At 32.4% G+C, this 21,668-nt stretch overlaps 3 protein-coding genes across 4 annotated transcripts; 2 read left to right on the top strand and 1 right to left on the bottom strand.

Moving 5' to 3' along the window:
* The first annotated feature begins 94 nt into the window (after positions 1 to 94).
* LOC131594646 (proteasome subunit alpha type-2-A) lies at positions 95 to 6,710 on the top strand. Of its 2 annotated transcripts, none has more exons than XM_058866825.1 (12): positions 95 to 186; positions 416 to 465; positions 567 to 643; positions 1,673 to 1,737; positions 2,222 to 2,268; positions 2,921 to 2,996; positions 3,491 to 3,558; positions 4,331 to 4,400; positions 4,576 to 4,661; positions 4,840 to 4,902; positions 5,413 to 5,478; positions 6,405 to 6,710. In XM_058866825.1, exons 2-12 carry the CDS (start codon positions 425 to 427, stop codon positions 6,451 to 6,453), a joined length of 708 nt encoding a protein of 235 aa, XP_058722808.1. In that variant the 5' UTR covers positions 95 to 186; positions 416 to 424; the 3' UTR covers positions 6,454 to 6,710. The 2 variants fall into 2 exon arrangements, with proteins under 2 accessions (XP_058722808.1, XP_058722807.1); XM_058866824.1 differs by having other exon boundaries at positions 101 to 186; positions 400 to 465.
* Positions 6,711 to 7,864: 1,154 nt separating this feature from the next.
* Positions 7,865 to 11,708, bottom strand: LOC131594647 (style cell-cycle inhibitor 1-A-like). The gene is made up of 4 exons (XM_058866826.1): positions 11,551 to 11,708; positions 11,215 to 11,334; positions 8,468 to 8,523; positions 7,865 to 8,329 (listed from the first exon to the last, which is right to left on the bottom strand). The coding sequence occupies exons 1-4, from the start codon at positions 11,606 to 11,608 to the stop codon at positions 8,102 to 8,104; spliced, it is 462 nt and encodes a 153-aa protein (XP_058722809.1). The 5' UTR covers positions 11,609 to 11,708; the 3' UTR covers positions 7,865 to 8,101.
* A 3,189-nt stretch (positions 11,709 to 14,897) lies between these two features.
* Positions 14,898 to 17,454, top strand: LOC131594644 (transcription termination factor MTEF1, chloroplastic-like). The gene is made up of 2 exons (XM_058866821.1): positions 14,898 to 15,194; positions 16,573 to 17,454. The coding sequence occupies exons 1-2, from the start codon at positions 15,045 to 15,047 to the stop codon at positions 17,401 to 17,403; spliced, it is 981 nt and encodes a 326-aa protein (XP_058722804.1). The 5' UTR covers positions 14,898 to 15,044; the 3' UTR covers positions 17,404 to 17,454.
* The last annotated feature ends 4,214 nt before the right edge of the window (positions 17,455 to 21,668 follow it).

Genomic DNA, 21,668 nt, shown 5'->3' with positions numbered 1-21,668 from the left:
TAGCTCTCATTGTTCGCACCTCCCAAATTACATATAGAAAAACAAGTGAAAAGATGAAGCCCAAGGCCCATTCATGTTTTAGACTTGTTGCCTACTTCTTCTCTCTCATTTTACTCCAACTTCACAGAATCTTCAAACTTTGCAACACTCTTTCTCTTTCTCTCATTTTCTCTTTCCACTTCTCAGGTTCGTTCTCTCTACAATTTCCCCTTCGTTTTCTCACCATTTTTTCTTCCTTTTCCTTCTCAAAATCGATCCATGCGATTTCTACTTCACTTCGTTTTCGTTTTGTTTTAATTCAATTTTCGCACTTCCAATTTTACCTTTTGAATTTTTTCACTAGGGTTTGTATGAAAATCGATTGTTTACAGTGTTTTTTGTTGAAATTGTGATTGTTAGGTTTTGTTTTTTGTAGAGATTTGCCATGGGAGATAGTCAATACTCGTTTTCTCTTACAACATTTAGGTATGATTGTTGCTATATTTTTGTATCTCTCTCTGGGTTGATTGAATTGATAATGTTGTGTATGTTTGAACTGATTTTGATTTTGTTTTGTTATGGATCAGTCCTTCTGGAAAGCTTGTTCAGATTGAGCATGCTTTGACTGCTGTTGGCTCTGGACAAACTTCTCTTGGAATTAAAGGTAGTTGTTGGATCTGCTTTTCATCCTTTCTTCTTCACTGTAGATGTTGCTTCAGGGCTTAATTTGAATGAATATGATTTTAGGAAACATTAGACAGCTGTGTTGTTGATTGGTTGCGCGATGAGGGCTGATAAAGTAATGGGGTTGGCGCTGAATGGTTTAATTAGTTACTGAATGCTAAATGCTGCACCTGTTTTGTGTCTATTTTGTGACTAATTGCTTGATGTAGTTAGAGAAAAGAGTTTTCTTAAGAAGTGTAGACTTATATAGAACTTGATAGATTACAAAAATAATGATATATGATAGAGTTAAATTCAGGCACTCTCGAATGGGACTTTGAAAATTGCCCCTGCTTGTACAATTTTGTTGATTATCCCCAGAGAAAGTCGAATGAGATTTTACTCGATCTCCATTCTTGCCCTCAACCATCCAAAGAAGAAAGTAGTTCTTGCGAGGGAATCTAAGAATTCCCCGATAAACTAAACGGAATGATAGTAGGTTTCACCACGGGCAGGAGATGGAAAGTGGAAGTTGAACCAGCAGCATCGGAAATTTCACAACAGCCCATTGTAGTCCCAAGATACAGTTTTTGCAGAGGGTTTGACCACAGCATAAAACATAAGGCCCATTTTCAACAGTGATGAATGATTCCCAGCTTACCGGGCATTCGAGCCCTTCCTCTCTTCCAATGACAGAGGTCTCATCATCAGAGCATTCTGAAGTAGAATGAGTTGGGTTTGGAGAACCGTTTTTCAGTCCCGCATCTCCAGCAGTCAGAGTTATTAATAGAGAATTATCCTCGCATAAATGACATTCTCTGATTGACAAATTGTTTTGATCTATATAATACAAGCTGATGATGGCCTCAAGTATGAAGGGAGTTCATATTATAGTAAATTAGGATGAATTACGTTTTATTTTAATATGTACTATTTCCTTTCTAACTTCACGAGTTTGTATAGATGATTTGTTTCTTGTAATATTGTCTGCAACTTTTGCTATTTGTAACTATGTATTTGGTTCATGCAGCTGCAAATGGAGTTGTCATTGCAACAGAGAAGAAGCTGCCGTCTATTTTGGTTGATGAAGCATCAGTATGTTTCTCTTTCTTTGGATCAATTTGTGTATATTATGAATGTGACCAGTTATTATTTTTGTAATTTGTCCTCTTTAAAGTTGTATTTAATATGGTTGTGCTATTTTGGTCTTATACTTTTTCTGCATCCCTAATAAATCATTCGACATCCTTTTATAATTTGTTATTGTTGTTTTCTCAGTTTTTTTAATAAACCCTCTATGCATAGTCCTAGTACTTGAAAATATAGTATGCCACATTGTTTTTGTTTAATTTTTCTTCGAATAGTATTTGCTTAGAGGAAAATGTTCTTATTATATCTGGATAATTAAGGATATTTGCTAGTATGGCCATTGATAAAACAAAATATTTTGGCTAATTTTTGCAAGTTGCTTGTGAACTTTTTTGAAAAAAACTTTGAAGATATTTGTTTTTTCATTTCATTTGTTTTAGATTTGACACATTCGGGTCTTAGTCTTACACTTTTTGTCATATGATTGCAGGTCCAGAAAATTCAGTTATTAACACCAAATATAGGTGTTGTATACAGGTTTGTTTCTTCATGCATGTTTAAGTTACAACATATTTCTACAGCATTTTTATTTTGAATGTGTTCTTAAACACAATATACCATTGAAGTTTCTAGTAGTAAGAAACCGGAGAAATTGAAATTAATGATTGATAGAATAGAAGTGTATTATTGAAAATTAAATGTACAACATAGAAGTCTATCCAAGGGTTTTCCCTTCTCAAAAGGTCCCTCCTTGTTTACAAAACCATCAGAAGTACTCGATGAACCCTACTAAACAGATTCCCCACTAGAATAAAAGTATTTCATGAAAAGCTTGAAAGACTACCTAACTAATCTTACTAATAGACCAAACCCCAACAGATCAGTTGTCCTTATTCTACTTAATGATACATCCTAGCAGTTTCCAACTTTTTAAGAACTGGAAAGGCAGCCTGAGGGAAGTGACTCAACTTTTTCTGGGAAAAATCTTTAGCATTTATTATGTATAGAATGGAAATAGGCATGCCATGCTTAAACCTTCTTAAAGAAATGATAGAAGGAAAACATATGTTTTCAGTCAAAACATTAATAAGTGTTGTCATTGGCGAAGTGTAAAGTGTTGTCATTTATCATTTAAATTGTTTTCAGATATTAAATTTAATTGGCTTCAATTTTGTTCTTTGTTGTTCAGTGGCATGGGTCCTGATTTCCGAGTTTTGGTACGAAAAAGCAGGAAACAAGCTGAGCAGTATCACCGATTATATAAAGTACAGTATATAATTTTATATTGCAACATTCTTCCTTTTCTGCCTATATTTGGTCAATATGCCTCACTTATAATGTTATCACCTCCACTTTGGAATGAATTTTATTGTTTAAATGTTTCTTGGTGGCATAACATGTCTGTCCATATGTCGTATGCCGATTCCCTTATTTCCTATTGCTTGGAATGAGTTAGGACACATTTCCTCTTCAACCATGGAATCTTAATTATTCTTGTTGCAGCCTTGTGGGGGATGTATTCTGAGTGTTGGTTTGTTACACATTGATTACATATTCCTTGGAGCATTTCTTTTTCTGGATATTGCCAAGTACTTTTTAATTGTATTTGTTAAAAACTACACAATTTATGATATTGCTAGTCTTTATCTCCGTGAATTTATATTTTCTAGTCCACATGTCTTTTCTGTTATCTTCTCGTATTCTATAATGGATCTTTTATTGAAAGTAGACTATCTGATATTGTAAGTTAAAATTGCAGGAACCAATCCCTGTCACTCAACTAGTAAGGGAAGTTGCCGCGGTTATGCAGGAATTTACTCAGTCTGGGTAATAACTCAGTTTGTAGTGTCTGCATTTTATTTTCACAGCTGAATTTTTTCTTTATATATTCATTGCATATAAGTTTATGTTATGTATGAATCTCATATCTCCCACTACACAAAAATTAAGATAGTGAAAACTACTGTTTAATCAAGGTAAAAATTAGCATTTTATCCTCATCAATTTGGAGTTTTTGCTAAATTCCACAACTTCTACCCGTGTTCTGTTTTTTCAACTTGTCTTCCATATTATTCCCTCACTAGAATTTTCCAACTACAGTTTCATTTCAGCCACTTTAATTTTAAACTTTAGATTATTTTTATTACAAAAAAATTGCCAAAATTATCCACTCCAATCAACATGAAGTATCCATTGTGATGCTTTTCAAAGTTAATAGATATTAATTTTTATAACTAAATTGCATGTTGAGGGATTGTTTCATGAAAAGCCTTAATTATCATTATATGTTGAGGGAAATTTCAAATGAGTCTAAGACAAGGTGTCTGAAACTTGAGACATTTTCCTCTCTGAAAGAACTTGTATTTGTTGATCTAATGACAGTAGCATCATGAGTTGGTTTCGGTGCCAACTGTTGGGAACTCCAAGTTTTGATAAACATTTTGGTTCCTACTCGAATTCCACAATGTACCTCTAATTTAGTGCAGTGAACTTAGTTAGACCCTCTTACTTATCTTTATTCTCAACAGCTCCTTTTTCTTCACATTTCCCCCTTTACTATATTTGGAGTTTTAATATTTTTCTTTTTTTGCCCTAATAGTGGTGTTAGGCCTTTTGGAGTGTCCTTGCTAGTTGCTGGATTTGATGATAATGGACCACAACTATATCAGGTATGACATGCTGTACATGTAAAAAGTCTAGACAATATTCATTCATTGGCAAAAAGCAGTGTTCTTTGTATTGCTGATCGAGAGTGTTGCACTTAGAAATGTTTCAAGTTAATAAGTTTTTAGATAGAGAAGGGAAAATTGAAGGTTGTTTTTGGTCAATTTGTTTTTGCTGTAGGTCGATCCATCTGGTTCATATTTTTCTTGGAAAGCTTCTGCTATGGGGAAAAATGTTTCTAATGCTAAGACATTTCTTGAGAAGAGGTATGCTTTAAGATAAATGGTGATAATATTGTAGGTAATTATGCAGTGTATCAATGCATGATGTCTAGGGGTGTCCATTAGGCGGTTTGAAACTTAATTTTAGAGGTTCTTGTAACTTTTCATTTCTGTTTATACCTCAATGCTTATTAATTCAATTTTTTCTTCATTCCAATTGTAGGTACACTGATGATATGGAGCTCGATGATGCAGTCCACACAGCAATATTGACACTGAAGGAAGGGTAGGAGAAATGCCATCTAAAGTTTATGCACTGAATAAAACTTTAGTGAAAATATCATATTTAACTATTACAGTCAATTAGGAAGCTTAAAAAACTTCATACCTTTGTTTGTTTCTGTTTTCATTCTATCAATGTTTTTTTTCCTGGCATATGTAGTGTATGGTAGCTTTGGTGTTTCAGAATTATAAATTGAATAAGGAAATGTATCTAAGACTAGCTTAATAGAGGCTAATCCTATCTAGGGTGATAAAGCAAATTTTATATTAGTGATCTTGACTTTACCAAGGAACATCCCTCAAAAGTCATGAGCTGACTTTATGGTATTGGTAGCAAGGTTTGGAAAATTAGAAAATCAAAGGGAGTGAGAACTGTTTATTATATTTTTTCTTTGACAAGTTTTACGTCGTAGGCTTTTATTCTCTTGTTTGCCTTACTATATTTTGCAAACTATCCGATCTTTCCAAATCTCTGAAACTATTCCATTTGTTTTCTTTTGTTGGCGTTTTCTAGGTTTGAGGGACAGATCTCAGCAAAAAACATTGAAATTGGCATAATTGGTGCTGACAAAAAGTTCAGGTGCATATCTCCGTTCACTAAGCTATAATTTAGCTGACTTTTCTATCTTGTATTTTACCTTTTCAGTACTTATTTGAAACTTGCTTCGTCTGGTTTCTGTCATTGATCAAGTTGAGTTAAATTTTTGGTTATCCAATCTGAATGAATAAATTAGGAGTATATTGAAATACAGGATAAGTTGCTTCCCAAAAATTTAACGGAATGGTTGGGACTGGGAAGTGAAAATAGAAACTCGAGTGATGACTATGGTGTGCTTGCTTTACACTTGCACCAAAGGTCAAACAAAACCTAGATCAAGTCCGTTGGGTCTTGCTCAGTTTGCTTATTAGATTTTAGTTGTGAAGATTTTAAAAACAAAGATCATATTCAGTTGTGGTTTTCACTTTCAAAAATGGCTTGAAGTTGATAGAAACCAGAATTTTAGGTAAGCAACTTTATATTATTGAATGGGAAATGGTGAGCTCGAGGCTCTACAATGGTAGAAAAATGGAACAAGAAAATGTAAATCAGAGTTGTTGAATTGGAAACAGTAGGGTACAATAGATTGGGACTTTGACATGTTTTAATACAAAACAATGATAAGCTCTTTTTACTTTAAAAAATAAGCTGACAGTATTAAAGTTAAATTAACTAAATTAATTCCATCTTAGAAAAACCTGTTTTGTGTTTTTTTAAAGTTTATACTCAAAAATCAAAATACTGAAAACTTGCAACCAACCAAATAAGTCTGGAAGTTCTTGTTTCTTGCCACCAAGTTTTGAAATCAATGACATGTATATTCCTTTTCTTCATATGTTCTGCTGCAAGTTGAAATATTATTTTCTTATCTTTTACTGGTGTATTGGTGCATAAAATGACAAGTTCAAGTCTTTGTTTTGAATCTCAGATTTCGCATGTTAATAGTTTGTTAATGAATTATATTGCAGGGTATTGACACCAGCTGAAATTGATGATTATTTGGGTGAAGTAGAATGATCTTGCAACGAAGAATCCATCCTCGTGTTCTCAAAGTTGGTGTTTGTTTAGTTGAGTTTAATTGAATTTCAAGATGGGTTGATAATGAAGACTTGTGATGGCACTGAAAAATTTATGAGCTACTCTTGTAGTGTGGCCAACAAGTCTTCTGAAAAACTTCTCCAAAGCCATCAGAATTGCTATACAAACCTAGCTTTGTTTAAATATATGATATGACAATGACTTTTAATGACCATTCTAATTTATTTTCCCTTCTATGATCTGATTGCACATTATCTCTTTGTTTTCCATCTTGCTAGTACTTAATAATTTTAAACTATTTTTACCTTTTCTTTTTGAATAAAAACCAAAACATTCAATAATCATTGATAAAAAACCATATTAAAAAAGAGGGATTGATACCCAACAACAATAAAGCTTTGTGATTGCAAACCCAGCCAAAGGTTGTGCTGTCTCATTTCCTTACGAATAATGTTGAACAAAAGTCAAACATCAGTATCTTCGTTTCCAAATCTCTAACATAGTTATGCACTTGCGCTAGTCTTTCCCAGAATGAAAGGCTGAAATTGTTTCTGTTAATTACTTTAATAACTCCTTCAGCATTATTCAATAACTGCAATCCTACACTCAGAACCTTTGTTTCTAGGGGATTGTTTATTGCACCTATAGTGGTGCTCCCACGTTTCGGCAAAAAATCAATATTGCTTTTAAAATTCGGAATTGCACTTCTAAATGCACAAAAGAATGTACACACCTCAATCTAGTCTCAGAAATAGCCAAAATGAAGCTGAAAAAAATCCGGAAGTTAACTTTCAGACTGGATCCGGAAGCACATTTCCAGAACCTAATTGATATTTTTGTTTCCTGTTTGTTAATCATAGACAATACAATAATTATGCAAGTAAAATGGAATAGAGTGAGCAATGCGAAAGGCACCCACAACATGAGAAGATTTTCAAGTTTGCATGAGGGATTTATTTGCATGATTTTGGGATTCAATAAATTTATCATTTTTCAGTATTTAGTATCATTATTTCTTGGCTATGCTTCAGGATAAGTAAGTTTGTGTGACTTGAAGATTATATTGGAAAATGAAACTCAGCTTCTGTTGGCTTGAAGAGAACTGAACAAGATGAAGAAACAGTTGGAAAGTATCGAGAGAATCAATATACGTGACACTTCAAGAATTGACAGAAACTCAACAGTGTTAAAATAAAAAAAATCTGCACTGGAATCAAGTAATCTTTGAGCCTAAAAATATAAAGGATAAATTACCTGTTTGATCATTCATCTTAATTTCCAATTTTAAATTGTCAATATTTTGTTTCAAATTTAGTCTCGCAAGTTCTAAAACATTATGATTGTGCCCAATGTTTGAAAGCGATGTACCTATCCATCACTCTGCAAATCATAAACCGAATCTCCTTCATTTTTTCAACTCTATCTGTTTTCTGTTCTTTACACTTTTTCTTTTTGACACAATGAACAACTGATCGTCGAAGATTGATGCAAGTGTGCAATTTATGCAGATAAAAGAACATCTATAATTACTGAGTTTCAAGTCAGTTGTTAGTTACTGTTAGAAAGAAACTCTAAACAAAAGGGTCTACAGTGATTGTGTCAAAATGACAGCTCTTTCTCGTCAAATCTACTTTTTGATTTTCCAGTTATGGGATGAACGGGGCGCAGTTGCAATGCCTTCATAGTAATTCGACTCTAGCTTTCCTCTATTCCAAGCTTTCACAAATTCTGCAAATAACTCCCGCGCTGACTCTGATGACAAATCAGAGAAAAACAAATTCTTCTCTTCTTTCAGCCAGGTAGCAAACTCATTATTCTTAGCAAAATAGTCATCACTGGACAGTTCTTGAAAATCCTACATTTGAAATAAAGAAAAGCCATAAATACCAATGAACCACTGGATAACTAACCTCAACAATCACAGTTTCTGACTAAATATCAATAACTGGATAGTAACATTTTTAGTAATATTGGGAATGGGAACATAACTCACCACATTGACTTCACCTTTGCTGCGTTTACTTTTGTGCTTGTCTTTTGACTTCTTCTCTGAAATGACAACACAATGTCAAGATAAAATAAAGTATCATTATTATAATTGCTATGATAAGTAAAGATGCATCTCATGTTATAAACCGGTTTTGTAAAGTTGAATTAGGTTTAACCCAAATTTTAAGACTAGGTAGACTTCGATTAGATGCAATGAAGGTAATCTAGGATTTACTATGATAAAGGCAGGCTAGGATTCCAATATGGAAGCAGGGTCTCCCAGACTTCAAATTTTGGTACCATCCTAGAGTTTGAACTAGGTCTAACTCAACTTCAAAAGTTAGCTCAATAAGTGAAGGGGGTATTTAGACATAGAGATTAAGTTATCTAGGATACTGGAATGACGTATGTTTGGATTAGATAGAGGTGGCAGTTTCTGATCTGTGGGTTTTCTTCTCAATAGTCGAGTTAATACCGTTTTTAAGTAATTAGGATTCTTATCTACCGATTTCGTTTTCTGATTAACCGTTCAGTCTTTAATTTAGAATAAAATTTCTTTGGTCGTCTTTTTTCTCCTCTTGTCTTCCCCCTTCCCCCCATTTTTATGTTCTTTCTTATCTAAAAAATCTCTCTCAAATTTGTCTTTCTTCCATGTTATGTTTGGTTTGTGCTACATTAATAAAAGTATACGAACTGAAAATTTCAAATTCCCATATTATTGGATAAGCCTTGAATGTTCATCTTTTGAAGAATCGCTGTAAGTCCTAGGTTACCTTCACTGCAGCTAATTGAAGCCTATCTTAGTCTTCAAATTTGGGTTGGACCTAATTCAACCATACAAAACCATTTTATAAGGCGAGAGATGCTTATTATAAACACATTTCAAGCCGTATCTCATTGAAAGTGAAACTCTCACACTTCCCTCACGGTCAAGACATGACATCTAGAGCATGACCCGATTGTGATTAACCCAACAAATCTTGAATGTGTTATGATACTATCTTAAAAGTTGAGTTGGACATAATTCAACCCTCAAAACCGGTTTCTAAAGTAAAGGGACACCTCTCACTTCAAAACACATTTTCATGCCATATCTTATTTAATGTGGAACTCTCAACACCTAAATTTGTTAGGCCACCTATATGTGTATAGTCTTGCAAACTTCACGCACCAAGTATCCTTTACTAGGAGTGAAAGGGCATGTTGAGATTGAGAATAACTCTATAATCAAATTAGTCCTTATAATAGTCGGACAATGATCACTCCTTGTGCGAGCATCCGAGGTTAGTTAAGCCTAACCCAAATTCTATGATACTCAATACATTTAATGATGAAACATACATCATCAATATTTCCAAAAGGAAAGATAAAAATAGGTAACAAGTTGAATCTGCTATGAATTGGTGCAGGACCATGATAGCTTATATATTTTATAAACAAGTTACTGTTTAGCATGATAACAAACATTCCTTTCGTGTTTTCTCTTGCTCAAAATGCCATGCAATAAGCCTAAATGAATTAATGTCATCTAAATTGCAAGCCTGAAGATTTTACTTTATAGAACTGGAAAATGGTTGCATAATGATTTGTGCTCCTTTCAAACATCTATGTATAAGAAACAAGATGCCTAAAACAATTTCTACATTCAAATTTATCTCAAAATATCGCCATGTCTGTGGACTAGATCATTGAAGATCTCATAGAGAACCGTCATCTCTGCAGTTAGTCTACACTCTACGATACACAGCCTCTTGATTTCTAGTTCTAACTCCTACGATCTTCCATGTCAAAATGACTACTGATAAATCCTTCAGTTTTCATGTTCCTCTATTTAGAATAATTCTGTTAAGTAGAGACATGATTCTAATATTATATAAACAATCACAACCTAAACCACTTTGAAAACAACATTACTTACAAACAAATACAAATAAGTTTAAAGCTACCAATTCACCATCCATTGAATTTCTAGGTTGGGCATTCTTATCAAATTCAGTTATTCAAGACTTACTATAAATTTTTTTGACAAAGTTGAACTTCGTTATCCATACCAGAAGATCAAACCTACACCTAAATATGCATCTAAGTCCCGTAATAAAAATGACGTCTTAGTCTTGCAGCAACTACATAGAAACAAAGTATATTTTAAAACTGAAATATATTAACCAACTAATCTTAAATGGATCTTTGTACTGACTAATTTGAGTTTAAATCTACTGGTATAGGCACTTGAGAGACTATTTGGAGAGCTCATGAAAATAATTTATGACATGTTCATAAGCTATTTTCATCTTATTTCGATAACCTCTTTAGGATAGCTTATCAAAAGTGCTTATAGCTTGCACACAACCAATTTGACTTTAATAAGCATGTACTCCTATAATAGTCACTTAATATATGTTTGGTTTACCTTTTGGAATAGTCAAAAGCAATTCTAGAAGTGTAAAATTGATTTTGGAATGATTTTAAGGTGTTTGGTTCTTCTAAAATAAAATTGAATCTGCCCCCCGATTTTGAGTTTAAACATGATTTTTACACTGTTCTAACTCACTTCTACATAAACTTATCCAAACATAAATCACTTTACCTTAAACTCACTTTTAGCTAGAATCAAATTTACATGATCAATTCATTCAAAATCAATTCTTTTCACCGCAAAATCAAACACACACTTAATTGAGCTAATTATCCAAACAGGTCTGAAGAGACTGAACCAAACATAAATAAACAAATAAACAAATAAATAAGTACCTTTATCAGATTTATCTTTGGAATGTTTCTTGTCCTTCCTTTTATCTTTCTTTTCCCTCTTCCTGTTCTTCTTTTCCTCATCATCATCTACCGTTCTCCTCCTCTTGTGTTTCTTCTCATCTGCGAATTAATTAACACTAAGATATAAAATTAATACTAATATGAAAAAAAAAATCCCTATTTTGAAGAACTAGTGAAGCAAATTTTTAGCTAAATGAGTAAGATTAAATGCAAAAAATTCCAAAAAAAAATTCAACCCTAATTGTTTTCATCCGATAGTGCTGCACAGCGAATGAAAAAGGAGAAATTGAATTGGGTAGAGGAAAAATGAAGTACCTTCGGAGTCGGACGGCGAAGAATAAGCTGTTCTCTTCGATTTTCGATCGCTTCCCATAATCGATTATTTGAAAACGAATAAGTTCACAACACAATCGATTTAAGTAATAGATTCAACTAAATTTTGATTATTTCTGCGGTTACACCAACATTACAGTTTACACGCTTTTTGACATGAATTAATTATTGATATTTTCTAAAATACCCCTATTATGTATTTAGGGAAAAGCTAACATGTGCCTTGGGACACATGTTAATGAGATATTTATAGAAAATTTTTTTTGGAACGCGTGCATTTAATGTATCGAAATTTTAAATATAACTTTATTGTATTTAATTATATTTAACTTTTTCTAATTATAGTATCCTTAACATGTGCCCTTAGGGCACATGTTAGCATGACCCATGTATTTATTTATTTTTAAATAGTCTTCTCCACAATCTCTCTTGCATCATGTTAAAAAATGTGAATAATTGTGTTGGAGAGACATCTTAGTTATATTAACACTTAACATTTAATTACAATAGGCAAGTGAGTTTGTTACTTATATATTTTTACAATTCTCTTAATAAAACATGAACTCTCAAATCTAGAGCTATTAAAATGAGTTATTCATCTCAAATAAATTGATTTTGATGAGATTCAAATTTTACAGAGTCAAGTTAAAAAAAAGTCTTTTGTAATATGAGTTTAAAATATATAACAATACTTATTACACCCTAAGTGTTTCTGAAGAATCTTATACATTTTTAAAATTTTAATGTTTGAATATAAACATTCGAACGCACGTTGTACAATATTATACATACAGACTCAATCTACAAAGACCAAATGAATGACTTCAAATATTAATATGCAGATACTATTCTGATGATAATTTTTGAACACATATTCTTACTTAAAGAATGATCAAAGGGGTTTGTCTGACAATTAACATTCAAATAGCATTTGTGTAATATCTTTCGGATAATATCTTTCGCTTGTTTTGCTTTGCTTCTTCGCACACGCCTCTAAAATGGCTAAGTACCTGAAAACAAACTAAATACCAACATAATAGTGCAAATTCAATTCAAAACAACTAAAAAAATGCATTAATCAAGTCAAATAAACAATGTATTTGCGTGTCATCATATGCCTGCTTTAACACTAGGTTTACAAGAGTCATTGTTATTTTATGTACATCATACTATGTTTCAGTAACTTGGCATAATCGTAGGTTTATCTAGTTGAGTTGTAAATTCAGCATCATTCATATTGTTGATAGAAGTTGATCACCAGAGTTTAGTGTTGAAACACTAAGGGGTCAGTGTTTGAGAGAAAAGAAAGTGAGAGAGTGTCTCATATTTAGAGAGAGTCATAAATAGAAAGTCATTGGATAGTGTTAGGAAGAGGCATTTAACAACATAAGGTTTATTGTTGCTTGTAAAACTAAGTGTACTAAACTACTAATAGTAAATTTTCTTTATTGAGTTAGAAGCCCACCCTCTAGACGTAGGTGCTATTTGCATCGAACTAAGTTACCAATTGGTTGTGTTATTTATTACGTTTCTGGTCCATCATTTTGTACAAGTTAGATAGTGTTAATTATGGTGATTCTGATTTAACTTATTGAACTAGGTGTCTAGGACATCGAATTCTACATCTGTCCTCTAAGGAACATAATTTCATAAACAAATTATTAATGACCGATTAAGGTGCGTTTGAAAGATAACATTCAGACATGCTGAAAATGGTATTTTGTTTGGAAATTCATGTAGGTTCTCTTATGTGCGTGATCATATAGGTTCTCTTAACGTTGATAATTATATTGAACCATAAATTTAATATATTATTAAATTACCATTAATTTGGTTTAACATCTATATTAAATATTTTGAGCCAAATAAATAAGATCATCCTCATTGTAATCTTCAATTTCAATTCCAAACAAAAGGATTGATGAATCAAGATAAACACCTAGCAAAATTTGGCTAGATAACTTATCAGCTATTTGGTTACTAACTTATATATCTGGACAATTTGCTACCTCTGCATTGATCATTTTTTAGATACATCACCTTAACATAACCAAACCATAACACATTGGCAGAGATTGCATCCTCAAATACAATCCCAATTCAATAATATTCTTTGCAACCTAGAAATATAGTGAGTTGACTCAGTGAGTCGATTCAACGAGGTTTAATAAAATTTTCAAACTATGACACATGTATCCATCATGACACGCTTGGAGCACCTTGATTAACCATAAACACAATGCAATATCCTTCATCTCCTTAACCGGGTCAGATTCCATCACTATTATCTACCTAATTTTTATGCGCTAAAGTATCTACCTTCTATTTAAGAAATATCATGTATTCAACGCCGCTTCAAAAAACCAACATCCAACTCAAAACGATCACCTCCCAAAGCTAACATTATCGATGAACCCAAGAGCAATAATTCCTTGTACTGCTATTTAACTGTGGGTAGACATTAACAACACGGTTTTCAACAAAATTGTACATGACATATTTTGTATTTACAAATACCAAAAGTTTAGGAGAAGATGAAGGCACACATGTTTTTTTTTTTTGCATTCGATTGCAAATATCCTTTATGTTCGATGAAAAAAAGATTAAAAAACTCTTCCTCGGGGCCTCCCATTGTTAATGTCTTCATCATCTTCGCCACAAACAATAGAGTCATCAATCATCATCTTGTCACATGAATTGCAATTAAGGTCTGAGTTAGTTTTATTGAGTCTCACGATGAGCGCCAAATGTACTTACAAAAAATTACATCGTTGTAACTAGGGGTGACAAACGTGATGCCCACTCCGCAAAAGTCCACAAAAAAAGGGCGATGCAGGGCGACCATACCTGAGGGTGCATACCTAAAACATTAGTCTGCCTCTATAAAAGTGAAGGCGAGATGGGAGCGGACCCAGAAGCATTTGACCTCTTAAGCTTTAAAATTGCAAAATTTTATGTAAAAATTTGCAAAAAAACAAGATGGAACGAGATAAACACATTAAAGAATGCGAATTTAAATCCTTGATCCAACTGACAAAAAAATACCGACAAAACGAATATGCCCAATAAATCAAACTTGTTTTACCACCCCCAGTTGTAACCTCACTCAAGAAGAACCCATTAAACTTCAATTGTATTGATTTGTTTCCATTTCCTTTGTTATTCACTAGTCTATTATTGTCTCTTCTTTTTATATTTATCTTTTGTAAGATAGAGAATGGTGTTCTAATCTAATTAGGTCTATTTTAATTTTTCTATTATTTTTTATTTTTTATTTAAATTTGATGAAAGTGCAAATGTGTGTGGACCCTAAAGAAGTGTGACACGCATGCATTCTCTCTATCTCCTCATCCATCATCCCCCAATCTCCAATCCAGAACACACTCCCCTTCCCCAACATCTTCATTTTTCTACTATTCTCCATTTTCATTTCAATATTTTCTTCTTCTTCTTCAACACCCTTGTTTTCTACCGAAATGTGCTCTGCCACTGCTGCAACACCCTTGTTTTCCACCGATCACCACCTTCCCAAATCCTTCACTCGTCTCTGCAAACCCTTCCATTCTAGGGTTCCCACTTCCTTAACCTTCCATTCATCACCACCTACCTTCTTTGTCAGAGCTACCGTCAGTTTTCTTTCTAACTCAATTCTGCTTAATACTGTTCAAGTTTGAGTTTTTCTTACTGGGTTTTTGCTTATCCATGCTTTACTTTTCATTTTTGTTACTGGGTCTCTGCTTGTTTTTGCACTAGGTTAGGGTTTTGTTATTGGGTCTCTGGTTATTGGTTAATAATGCTATAGTTTAGGTTTTATTTTATCTGTTTCTGCAATAAAACATTATCCTAAGACATTGTTAGTTGTCCTTGGCAAGGTTTCAAGATATTAGCTGAATAATTTTAGTTATGTTTTTTTTCTGTAATGCCCTTTATTTTTGAACACTGGTGTGATTTCTCCTTGTATGGATTAAGGATATAGTTTTCTGTTTTTTTTTTTGGGTGGGGGGTTGAACATTTGAGGGTGATGAAATCTGATTGATAGTGAAATTGCTGGTTGTTGATGGTATTCACTGATTAATAGTGCTGAAATTCTACATACGTTAGCTTTGCTATACATAGTCGGTCGGTCCCAAGCCTGAATAAAAGGAGTGAATTGTGTGTTAAGACAACCAATGTAAAACTTTGTCGAATCTCTACGAGACTATGACATGGATCAACTAGGAAGTTTAGAAATGACAATATTAGAGAGAGTGTTGGGGTAACACCTTTAGTAGAACAAATGGTGGTAAATAGATTTAGGTGATTTGAGAGAGAAGACATGTAGATTTTGTGATAAGGAGAGTAGATCAGATGAAGATGAGTCAAACAACTAGAGGTAGAGGAAGGCCTAGAAAAACTATAAGAGCATTTATTAAGAAAGATCTCGAGATTAACAATTTGGATAGAAGTATGAACCTAAATAAACATGGGAAGTTGATCCATGTAGCCGATCCAATTTAGTGGGATAAGGCTTGGTTGTTGTAGTATAATTTATAAATTTTGTCTATTTAATTGGAAGATTAGTAGATGATGTTAAGCAGTGGTTTTTGGATAAAGCTGCTATTGCTACTTTTTTTTTTTTTGTGTGTGGTCAAATAGTCTAATGGTCATAATTTCATCCCTTAAAAGGGGAATAACTTAAGTGACGTGTTGCGGATTTGAATCCGTGTCCCTGCAATCGAATCGGATGTTCTGCACTACTATTAACTTGCTACCTCAAAGTTCTATCCTTAGTCTCATCCCTTAAAAATACTACCTTTTCATTTTTAAATGCTTGATGATTCCTTGGCTTCAAGATTGTTACATGGTACCACATTCTAGGGTCTTCTTGTCATTTGTTATATGCACATTAAAGTCATGTTTTAGTAAGGGAATTGAGTAATAGACTATTTGCTTGCATTTGGAATTGCTGATTTATAAACTGATTATCATCTCCTTGAAATTTTCTGTGCTTCTGATATACTGCAGGTTGTGAAGTGGCGAAGTCCAAAGCAAACTCTACCTCCCAACAGCGACACCGGTTTCCAAAAAAAGGCCCTATATCTAGAATCTATCGGTATCGACCCTTTCTCACTTATTGAAAGTCATCCGATGCTGATCACTGCCTCACTCAACGATATAAAATCCACCGTGGAATACATCACCGCAATGAATTTCTCTGCAATCGAGTTTAGTCGAATGGTTGGCATGTGCCCTGCGATCCTCACCACGAAAGTCTCCGACATTATACCCGTCTTCACGTTCCTCCACCGCGAAGTTCGTGTAAGTAGCTCAAAAATCAAGCACGTAATAAATCGCCGTCCTCGGTTAATCATCTGCAACGTCGACAAACAGCTCCGTCCAACCATGTACTTCCTCCAAAGCATCGGCATAGAAGAGGTAAACAGGCACACCGACTTGCTCTCATGCAGCGTCGAAGACAAGTTCATGCCACGAATCGAATACTTCGAGAACATCGGATTCTCTCGCCGCGACGTGACTTCTATGTTCCGACGATTTCCTCAACTGTTTTGTTGTAGTATTAAGAACAGTTACGAGCCGAAATACAATTACTTTGTGGTGGAGATGGGGAGAGATTTGAAGGAGGTGAAAGAGTTTCCACAATTTTTCTCATATAGCTTAGAGAATAGGATTAAGCCTAGACATAAAAGGTGTGTAGAAATGGGAGTGTGTTTTCCTCTTCCTTTGTTGTTAAAGAGTAGTGAAGTGAAATTTCAGAATAGATTAGAAGCTTTTGTAAATTCTTCAACACCATTGGAAACTTCTCCTCTGTGGTGTGCTGGTCTTGGTAATTATTGATCAGGTATAGACAAGAATTGCATTGTATATTTAACTTGGTTTTGGTTTGGGAATTCTTTGTTTTTGGATAGGTACTACATGTTAGGATATTAGTGGTTATGTTAGTTTTTCAGATTTGAACTCCAAGTGCTTTTGGCTATTCAGTAAGGGAAGAGTTGAGAGTTTTTCTTTTAACAAATAGAATGTTGTTTGTAAAATGGAACTAGGATGTTCAACTTGCAGTCTTGAATATTAGTTTTCTTGAAATTTCTTGAATACAAGAGATAAGTCTTTCTGGGTGGTTTTTAACCAATGTTTTAAAAATCAAACCGGAATGGTTTAACTAGCTGGACTGAAAATCGGACCTGAATCCGATCTGACCAGTCTTGTAATATTGATGGTGGGCTAAAACTGATATAAAATTGGAAAAAATCGGATTGAATTGATTTAAATTGTTTGAACCAAAGTACTAAAATTGGTTTTGTGAAACTGTCCGATTTAAAAAAAATGCATGCAATTGGTTAAATTTTATTTTGTATTTTCAAATATGTTTTTAAATATATATTTTCAGCATGAAAACTTAAAACATTCATTCTATATCAAAAAAATAAAAACCTTTGTTTTTAGTTAACCACACAAGTTTTTAAGTTAAATTATGCTATTATAATTTTCCTTTCAACTACGTTTCATTATCATCATCACGCCGTCCGTTTCAAACATAATCGCCCATTTTATACATAATTATGCCGTTCATTTTACTTCCAACCTAAATATTTGTCAGCGTTGTTCAACTATGACTCATCTTTTATTGTTCAAATTACATTCAATCATCATTTTTTCATGTATCATCGTTTTTTCATGTTTCTTCGTATATATATATATATATATATATATATATATATATATATATATATATATATATATATATATATATATATATATATATATATATATATATATATATATATATATATATATATATATATATATATATATGAGGAAAAATATATTTACTTCAAGAGTAAGTTATTATAACTTATTCCACATCTTGACTATATATAATTTTAGTTTTCTGATTTTTATCATATTTAATTTATAAGAATATTTTGAATTGTCTATTTTTTTAGATATTTAATTTATTTATTTTAAATATCAAATTATACTACTATATTTAATTTTGGTTTGAACTATTTTATTTTATTGTAATTATTTAATTACTATAAATTTGTCTTGAATTAAAGTTGAAATTAAGTGTAATTCTATTGTGTTATATGTATACTATTGATCTTGTTGTATTAAATTATAATAAAATTTAAAAATATTTACTTTATTAAATTATGAGCTTATATAATAATTTGATTGAATTATTCATTTAGTAAACAATTTGATTATAGATTGAATTAGTTGAATTAATTAAATCTTAAATTGTTGATCTCGCTGATTCGACCTCCTTTCCACTTTTTAAAACATTGATTTCAACTATAATTGAATTGATTGACAAATAAATATTGTAATATTAAAAAAGAAAATAATTAAGGTGATATTAGACACAAATGATAATGTATCAGAGTTATAGATTCTTGTTTTTCTCTAATTAGTTTCAGAAAAAGAGCAATTACAAATTTATCTCCCATTGGATCCAATTGATTTTTTGACATAAGATTCGTGAGACACAATGCTACACTTTCACCGTTCTTATCATCGAAACAAGGACAAATGAAAGAGATATCGTGTTTGCACGGAACCAAGTTTATTTGGAAATGCTCTGCTAGGGTTTGAAAGAAAGCCTAATCGGCATGGGATCCTCTGATGCCGGCCATTGACATGGAGACCTTTCACGACTGATTTTTCCTCCTCGAAATAGTCTTTTGTCTCTATCCCAAACCCAAACACAAAAGAAATTCTTTGCACAAACTCTTCAAAAAGTGTGTGACATACCCATTTCTAATTTTGCCAAGCCTTGACTCAAAGGTAATCGCCTCTTGATCAAGATACTTGAAGAGGCTTATAAAGCAGGACTCAAATGCTGCAGGAATAATTTACATGGGAGTTTGATCAGTAGTAAAGGTAATATACCATTGAATTACGTGACAAACTCATGAAATTATGAAGTTCAATTACTAATTAGGATTTAACTTCTTAAGGATATGACCATTTTGAATTTTCTTTCAAATCAAGGAGAATCTCAATAAAACTTGGAGTGTAAAGACATGAAATATTAAGCCCTCCCTACTCAGTTTGTCTGCATGGACAAAATGTTTTAGACCTAACGATTTGAAGATTACACATGCTCAAGTGTGGCTGAGGATGCAAGCATTCCCTTAAAGTATTGGGAACTAACAACTTTATTTTCAATTGCTTCTGATATTGATACTTGTTTATCAATTAATGAACTTACAAGAAAAATAAATTAGGGACATCTTACACGTGAGTATATAGACATTAACATGTTAGATACTCTCCATGATTGTATTTTGGTGTAATGTGAGGATTATGTGTTCTTTGTTGAATTGAAATACGAGAGTTTACTTTTTTTTTTGTTATCACCGTGTGTGTTAGTCATAGTATTGATAAGTGTAGGACATTTAAAGGTATGAATATTGATAATCCTCTTATTAAAGAATATATAAGATACACAAATAAAAAGGCCAAATAGGTTATACTAGTTAATGACAATGTCAAAGACATAGAGAATAATGAATTTGTACATGTCATAGTGAATGATAATTTCATATATTCAAATAATATTAAAAATCACACTCTTTAAATGTTTGGACTCTAGATGATAGATGCAAACAACTAATTACTGACAATTGGAATACTTGTGTGGTTGCTTCCCAATGTTTGTTTTATCTGCTAAGTTGAGATCTCTTAAATCTATTATTATGAAATGAAACAAATATACATTTGCCAATATTCATCTTAAAGTCACTCATGCTATTGATGAAGTTAACATGATACAAAAATTGATTAATGATGTAGGTTACAATTCAGATCTTGGATTGTAGGAAAAAAATACATGTTCAACTTCTATTATATAACGCATTATATGCATGATCAATTTTGGATGAACTAGGTAAGAAATAAGTGGTTTAAGCATAAAGATATGAATACAATTTTTTTCATAACACAATCAAATTGATATATACTAGTAGTAAAATTACTAGACTAAGGCATGTCAATATTTTATTAGAGGAGGGCATTGAATTAGATAATCATGTTATTAACAATTGTAGTTATACTGATTTGGGGGAGACAGCTATCCCAAAATTTATAACTCATGCAAATAATGAATATCTCAATACAATTCCCGAGTCGGAGGAAATTAAGTATGCAATGCATAAAATAGATGATAATTATAATACAATTTTTAATGGTTTTGGGGGATACTTTCCCAATCCTATTGTGATATTGTAGGGATTTATATGATCAATTCAATGAATCAATTCTTTGAGCATGGTTGGATTTCTAATCTCAATTCGGTCAATGCGACTTTGATATCTAACAGAGAGCATATTCTATTGAAAAGTATAGACCTCTTACACTTGTAAATTTTCAATTCAAAATTATCACTAAGATCTTAGCCCTTAAAATTGTTTCAAAACACCATCGAGGCTTCATTAAGAGTAGACATATGAGTGCATTATGTCCTGAGGAAGATGGGTGGAGATGATATAAAATTCCAAGTACCGGAACCGTAGACATCCATGATATGTAAGTGTGTATCGTGTTCACCTACAGCAAAAATTCTGTCAAAAATTCCACCATTTAAAAGCCATTTATCACACCAAATAAAAATGTTCTCTTTCTCTATTCTGGTGATAAAATCCAGACTAAAAACCTCAACTATTTTAATAATTGAATCACGTATATTCCTCTATGGACTTAAAAAAAAAAACATAACTAATTTCTCCACCATATTTTTTTATCTAAAATTTTAACATATTACATATACAAATAATCTAATTTATATGATCATATAATTCTCTTTTCCATCTAATCTAACACCTAAACTTAATTCACCAACTTATTATTTATTCTCTTTTCAATAAAATGTGTAAGTTAACAAATTTATCAACTTAATTCACTATCAACTTACTAGTAAAATATTTTCCACATCAAGTAACTCTCTAATTGACACATTTTTATTTTCTTACTCTAAAAAACTAAAAACTAAGAACTAATAAAAAATTTAATGTTTTAACCAAGTTAATATGCTAACTAACTTCAATTAAAATTTGCTAACTAACTAATTAACCATAATCATAGTGATTAACTTCTAAACA

The sequence above is a fragment of the Vicia villosa genome, linkage group LG4 (assembly GCF_029867415.1).
Source record: "Vicia villosa cultivar HV-30 ecotype Madison, WI linkage group LG4, Vvil1.0, whole genome shotgun sequence".
NCBI lineage: Eukaryota > Viridiplantae > Streptophyta > Magnoliopsida > Fabales > Fabaceae > Vicia > Vicia villosa.
This window is presented reverse-complemented; position numbering and strand designations above follow the sequence as displayed.